This window comes from Haliaeetus leucocephalus, unplaced genomic scaffold (assembly GCF_000737465.1).
Source record: "Haliaeetus leucocephalus isolate CR32 unplaced genomic scaffold, Haliaeetus_leucocephalus-4.0 Scaffold206, whole genome shotgun sequence".
Classification (NCBI taxonomy): domain Eukaryota; kingdom Metazoa; phylum Chordata; class Aves; order Accipitriformes; family Accipitridae; genus Haliaeetus; species Haliaeetus leucocephalus.
In genome coordinates this window covers 13122990-13130525 of record NW_010972642.1, presented here as the reverse complement: position 1 = coordinate 13130525, position 7536 = coordinate 13122990, and the positions used below count along the sequence as shown (strand labels likewise).

At 40.9% G+C, this 7536-nt stretch overlaps 1 protein-coding gene across 1 annotated transcript in view; it reads right to left on the bottom strand.

Annotated features, from left to right (window-relative positions):
* KIAA1033 (KIAA1033 ortholog) overlaps positions 1 to 7263 on the bottom strand; it is a 47003-nt gene extending 39740 nt beyond the window's left edge. The window contains exons 1-2 of the mRNA XM_010566367.1: positions 7199 to 7263; positions 682 to 721 (exon numbers count right to left, since the gene is read on the bottom strand). Of these exons, the coding sequence (XP_010564669.1) occupies positions 682 to 721; positions 7199 to 7263 (105 nt within the window). The remainder of the gene's footprint in view (positions 1 to 681; positions 722 to 7198) is intronic.
* Between the last annotated feature and the right edge of the window lie 273 nt (positions 7264 to 7536).

Here is a 7536-nt window from a genome sequence, read left to right as displayed (position 1 = left end):
CGCGCGCTCTGCCCCGCCCCGCCCCGCCGCCTTGCCCTGAGGGGTTTCCCGCCCGGTCGGTTCCCTCACGGCTCGGCGGGCCGGTTCGCGAGTGTCAGTGACTGCCCCCCCGGCGAAGGTCAGGGCGGATTAAAGCAGAGGGAGAGCGGGGATTAGGGAGGCAGGCACTCCGCTTCGGCCCCGTGGTGCGGGAGGAGAGCGGAGCGGCAACCGCCACGGGCGGTGGCACTGCCGGGCAGCGGCGCCTCAGAGCTGCCGTGAGGCAGGGGAGTCCGCTCTCCCCCTTCTTTACTCTGACCCCCCCCCTGCATCTGTGAGATGATGGTTTTGGCGAGGCAGGGCCTGTCTGCGAGGTGCGGGGGCTTTGGGAGCATTTCTGCTTTTCCCCTGGTGTACAGGGCCCCAGCCTGAGTCCCCCTGGCACCGATTCCACACCTCTTGTCACGCTGCTGAGAAGTGGGAAAACTGCGGGGTACAGTCGATAGAGTGTGACACACACACCCCACCCCCCGCCAGCACTTCCCCTTTCTGATGCTGGAACAAGGGAGCGGTGGGAGGAACTATTCCAGCTGGGGGGGGGGGTCTGGAGCTCAGAGACAGCTGCACGGGGTGACCGCTGCAATAGTGTCATCTAACCATCTCCCTGTAATTTGTTGTCGCACAGAGCCATGAGGTACTTACCTGGATGCGGTCAGTCACTGTTTTCAGGGCCCCGATGGGTCTAATATCAGAGAATAAAAATAGAAGTGCTTTGGATAGCAAGAGGAGTAGCCACTCGGGGCCACTAACAATGACCACAGCAATTACATTGCCTCAGCAGAATCTGTAGGAGCAGCAGAAAAAGAAATGGCTTCAAAAGCAGTGTCACCGGGAGCATCAGCAATTTCAGCAGGGAGAGCGCAACAGAAATAGCAGCTCCAATGAGGGATGTATCAGTAAGTGCAGGATCAGCCATAAAAGCTAACTCTGTAATGCAGCAGGTCTGAAAATAGCACCTACTATAATTGTTTTCTGATTGAAAGGAATCCATCCTTTAGAATCTATTGATTTTAAAAGTTTCTTGGGAAGAAAGATCTGTTTGGCAGGTTTATTGTTCATGAGTTTTTACCTATTTAAAGTGCGTTCTAAGAGACCAGCCTGGGTCTGGGAAAGAAAAGATCAAATTTAGTTTTGTGTGGAACGACATAAACAATGTTTGGAATAACTTCTTTTTTTTTTTTTTTAAGGGAGAGAACTCTGCTTTGGTAAATGTTGTCAAAAAATCATAATGTAAATATGTATCCTCCATTCATTGGCTTCTGTGCAAACTTAAGATGTTCATGTTGGAGTGTTTTAAGTCCCTAGAAGTTTAATTGTGGAGGACGTTGACAGCTGGCAGTGAGCACAGGTGTCTCTAAGGAGAAGATAACTATCACACAAAATGAAACCACAATTTATGCTTGACTTTAAGGATTGCATTCTGTCTACAGCAATGCAGGTGCAGTGTTCGTTGAACTCAGTAGAGCTGCTATACATTTATTCAAAGCCAAGGTATGTCTTCCAGTTTTGAAAAACAAAACAATAGAAAACTTTTCCCTACAAACCATATATGCTTTCTTTGAAGCAAATACTGTCTCTTTCAGTTATGGAAGACTGCACATAAACAGAGGCTTTCAGAGTGCTTAAAAAGTAGTCACCAGGCTTTTTGTTACCTGTCTCAGAAAAACATGTCCTTGAATTCTGCAGGACGGTACAAGAGAAAAACTTGTAGAACTGGCACTTTGTAGGGCCCTCCCTTCCCTGCATCTGAACTGAATTTGTAAAGAGTGAAATACTGTAGGGTTGGTTATTGCAAGGTTGTGAGATCGTCAAAACTGCATTCAAGGTAACCCAACTGGTTGGTCTATGCAGTGGCCACACCAAAGAGTGCACTGTGATCCCCACAGCATAATCTGATGTAACCCTTATTTTGAATATGGGAAAAAAAATTACTTTAAAAGAAAATGTATTTAAATAGTGCATTTTTAAAAAAAGGAGAAGGAGGGTCCATAACTGAAAAAAATCATAATTAGACTCAAGTAAGTACAGCAGTTAAATTTTATGCTGCCATTCATGATGCAGTTATTTAAATGACTTATTATTGGGTTTTCCTGTGGCTCCCTAGGTGGCAGTGTTTTGTAGCTTACACTGAAGTTATTTAGGTCAATTCTAGATGCTGCTAGAATTTCTATTTCCTCTGAAAATCTGATTTAGACTTTATCTTGAAGCTGACTGTTTTAGTGGCAGCAAGTCTAGCACAGCTTTGATAAGTTTTCTGTGCTGTCTTATCAGTGAATGGCTTTATGCTGTTTGCTCATGTGAAATTATTGACATTTTATAAGCATCATTTCTGAAAGCTGGGTGACACTCATGGCTTCCATTTGTACCAGGAAGGTTTTATGTGGTACAAGCTTATAGGAAGTTGCTAAGATTATTCAAATATCTGTTAGTATCTTCAGATAATACAGTAGTCAGAAAAGTCTTTAGACTTTGTTTAATACAGTGATTTTTGGTAAGCTGAGTATTACCAAACACAGGCATAGTTGAGAATACATTTTATGTTGACCAGAACAAAATGATCATGAAAGTAAAATTTCATGTTGGACTTTCACATGAACTGAGTGAAATGTGAACATAAATATGTTCCAGCTGAAATTACTTGTTACACTTGAGTACGAGGAAGGATAGGTGAGAGAAAAAAGTCCAAAAGATAGTAGAATTAATATGGTACCATGACTGTTTTATTTATGGACTGAAGTGGCTAGGTATCTATGAATTCATAAATCAACAGGGGCTTGATTCCACGAGGTACTAAAAATCTGTTTTTCCTTTGAAATGATCCCGGTTGGAAATATCATTCAACATTGGACAATACAGTTACCTGGTATTTTTAAACAGTGTTTTTATGATGTTTGAAAGCTTATTGAAAACTTTAACATAGCATCCAAGCGGGAACCATTTTATTAAAAAAAAACCCCAAAACACCAAACTGGTGAAAAGCATCCAGAGCAAAAATTGCTTCTCGTGTATACAGGCAAAGCTCCACCAAGATTGATAGAACTGCAGTTACTTACAGGAGAAAGAATTTGGCTTGCTGGATCTGCTGGAAACCAACCATGCTATACATTCCTTGTCTGTGGACATTTAATGCTCAGCTCTCTGAATATTTTAAATAAAATTAAGTTCTTGCTGAAAGTTTTTGTGGCAGGATTCCCAGAAAGGATTTACTATCTGAGATTTGCTCTTTGCAACTCTGTTCCACAAAGATAACGCCAATTTTTGCAGAAGTAGTTTCTATTCTATTGTATGGAATTTGAGAGACTTCCATTTATGCATATGAGTAAGGCATCTGCACATGATAATTCTTTCTACTGGTTAAATTGGTAAAATAATTCCCTTTTCTCATCAAATATATGCCTCCTTTCGGTTACTCTGGAAAAAATGAAATGTCAAGCATGACACTTTAAATGGTTGTCTAGATGGCAGAAAATCAGTATCAGTAGATTGTGAAAGCCTTACTATCATGTGGGTATCTGGTCTGAAATGAAGTTAAGACCCAGTGAAAAAAAGAAGAAAAGCAAGTTTTAAATATAAATGTTGCAGAGATAAAACAAGAAATAACTTTCCCATTAAATCTTGCTTCAACAAGTGGAAAAACATGAAAAGTTTCTGTTGTATAAAATTTGAGTTGAAACTTGTCATGCAATTAACATAGTTAGGAAATAACCAGTACAAAGCCTTACTTTATTTATTTTTTTTTAATTACTCAGTCTTTAAAACTGGGTGAACTCTGAAGTACTCCTGAGGAATTTGAATCTGAACTATGACCAAATCTTTATTCATCATGAAAACCTGCATCAAGGCTGATTTCCAATGACAAAAAGCCTATGCAGAGCTAGTTTAGTTGATTACTGAATGCCAGGGCATGATTTTCCAAAGAAAGCAAATCCTGGAAGATTCCGAGCAGTTTCCCAAGCACTTCAGTATATGCACGTACTCTGTGTCCTGTGGAACACAGCCTTCCCCAATGATCTTGCCAAGTCTTGGTGATATCTCCAAAGACACTGGGTAACTTCTGCTTCACAGAAATCAACAAGGATTTATAATATTCAGGCGGATTAGGTCTTACATTTGTTCTGTACATTTCTGCACATACAAACACATTTTGCTTTGTGAGCAGGCTATTGAACCAGCATGTTTAGCTCCTGAATGCTTTTTGTATACATATCCCCTATCTGGTTTTGTGACTTGCTGACATACATCTCTGGAAAATTAGGGAACAGAACGGGGGAAGCCCATGCTGGAAAGCTTATTATGGATAATTGCAGTTTTTTTCAAAGCTAAACTTTGGCTTTAAGAAACAAGGACCAGAACTGGAAGAAAAAAATATAGAGAGAAAACTTAATGTATAAAATGTGCTCCAAACCAATTGCATAAATGTACACTGGAGCTAGGATTTCTCCCCAGATTAACAAGAAACTTCGATAATTTGCAAGGTACTTTTCTGACTGGGGTACAGAAATCAGTGGGGAATACTTGGTGTCACTTTTTCCAAACACCAAAAAGCCTGGAGGAGTGCATTGTAACCATTATAATATTTGACACTGATGTTGGAGTTTACTATGTCACACAAGACCTATTGCTCATTCTCAGGCAGGTCAGCCTAATAATTTTCTGAATGACAAAAACCATACAATTTGAATTGACTGTAAATGTTTACACTGATCCTTGAAATTCTGAATAGCCAATTTCTTAAGTGTTTGTTAAAACCTGTGCATATGAGTTCATCACTCTGATCATAAGAAAGAAGCTGATGGTATGCAGATGCCATCCTTGCATGTGATTTAGCACACCCTTACCCCTGTTCGTCTCCCTGCCCCTCTCATTACTGTGAAATCTAAAGTAAAGCCCACATCTTACTCCTCAGCTCTTCTTTGTGCCGTGATTCTGCTGACAACAGACACCTTCTCTTGTGATCTTTCCCTTTTGTCACCTAACATTTTAGTAGTCTGTGAAGTAAATGGAGATGTATTATTGTCTTAATAGGTTTGGAGTTGTCTTTTGGAGTTGAAGGTATGCCAACTAATTAAAACCTTCGTGCTTTACACGTGCATTGTTTTATTGTCTATGTTGTGTGTGTGTAATGAATAGAGCCAGAAGTCATTACAAATTGCTTACCTGGGAAAACCAGGTATTTTGCCGTAAGCCTGTGCATCGATAGTTAAATGCCAAATGAGTGGTGTTCTAGTTGAGTAGGAATTTGGATCATGAACCAGGATTTGGAATTTCATGAACTTCAGCAATGCTTGAATCCAGTTCTAAACTGCAGTATAGGACCATTTTGATGCCAGCTTTTATAGTAGAAGTTGTTTGCCCTCTATTGTATGGAATTTGTGCAACTTCCATCAAGTCATAGGAAGACTATACATACACTGATTCCTCCTACTGTCTGAGGTAGTGAAATAGTTCCTTTAGTAAGGACTAGATGTCTACACTTTTTATTGAGCATCTAGTGGTTTTTGTCAGTTGCATGACTGTCTTGTGCTTGCGTGCGTATAGTCGCTGTATCACTACAACATGACCTATCAAATTGTGCATTTATTAATCTTTCTTAAAGAAACTGCAAATCCAAAATGAAGATTAAGAGCAGGCATTTCAGACCAACAGTACCTGTAGTAGTTAAATGATGCATTTTAGTCCAACAAAATTATGAGTTTTAATGTTTTTATTGTACAGTTTAAAGAGGGAGTATTTTAAAGAAACACTTTTAACAATGAAATTTGGTAGATTTTATGTAAGGTAATTACAAGATATGAGGCCGCATACCCATAAAAGTAGCCAGTAACAATAGAATATATACTATTTCAAAAATAAGCTACAAAGCAAAATATCTTAGCTTTCTTAATAAAAATCTGGAATTACTGTACACCGTTCTTTTTAAACCCATAGTACTGGAGGTACTAGAGAAGGAACCACTTGTATAAACATATTGTCCCCCCTCGCTAACGGGACTTTTTGATGAATTCTACTAGTTTGTGTTTTAATGTCTCAGAGCAAAGAAACTCACTAATTCTCTATTCCATAATCTAATAAATCACCACATACTCCAAATGGCAGCATCATGAGAAGAATCTTCACTGAAGTGGGCCAAGTACTCCCCTAGGTTTTTCACCCCATAGAGAGGAAATCGTAGGAACTGACTGGTGATTTTCTGTGTTGGATTTTCATTGCAAAAGCAAAGTCCAGTGGTTTATTTTAATTAAAAAGTTTTAATTATAATTTCTGTTGATTCCACTCCATGCTACCTACACTTAGGGCAGTAAAAGTAAAGGGCAGGATATAGTTTTGCTACACAGGAGTAATGCGGGATTCCCTAAAGTAATCAGGGAATGAATTACGTTATGAGACTCATAATGCAAGCCCTTGTGTAACTTTACTCCATGGGGGAATTGAGTTGTGCCAACCTGACTTACTTTGGGACTGGCACAATTGGAAAACGCCTGTCCTTCCCGTGTCCCCTGAACAGGGGGGGACCAGCAGTTCCGCAGCAGTGCTCTTCTTGCAGGTATAGCCGAGCATTTGAAGTACCCTGAAGAAGAGGGTGGGGGCCTTGGAATTAAACCCTGGGGATTACTGCTGCACTTCTTTTGCAGGAAAGGATCAAAAAATCAGTGAGACACAGCTGTTTGCAAGTGCTAGGCGAGACTTTGTCTACTGTGTTTTCTACTGTAGCAGGATGTCTGCAGGTCATAAATTTGGCGTTAAGTGTTGCTTCCTGACCTCTCTGATGTGGTTCACAAGTCCGCCATATGATGACCAACTTCTCCATTCTTTCCTTTCTTGTTTTCTCCACAGGAATACAGTGTATTTCAGCCTTTTACCCACCCTTGTACTTTAAGATTAAGTGTTGCAGGGGTTTAAGCCTGACCCAGTTTCCAATGATGCTTATACTACTGCCATGCTATCTGCTTCGGGGTTTGCTATTCATACCCACTTTGGGATCATTTTCATTTGCCTTCTGATTTTTTTTTAGCACTTTGAATTTGTATTTGCAAGATCTTCTCCATACCTCTTGTTATGACTTTAGAAAGTGAAGTTGAAACCTTTATGTTAATAGATGACCTCAAATGCTAAAAGATTTTTTTTTTAAATTAGGTAGAAAGAGCAGCTTTAAAAATACCTGGTGATGTTGGCGATATGGATTTCCAGAAAGTCATTAATGTTTTTTAACCTCATTACCGGCATTTTTGGTACGCAAATAAACGACAGATTAATCTACGTGATCTTTTGACTGTCGCAGCAGATTCACGAGTGTCTCGCCGACAGCCTCGGCAGAGGGGACAAAGCTGGAGACGATCGGCCCTGCCGCCTCCGAGGCTGTAAACGGCCGGGGGCCGTAGCGACCCCCGCGGCAGGGGAGCGCTGGGCGCACCGGACGCGCCGCGGACCACAAAATCCCGCCCGGGTGGCCGTGGCTCGTGTCTTCGTGTGCCGGGAGCCCCTCACCCTTCCCCCCCC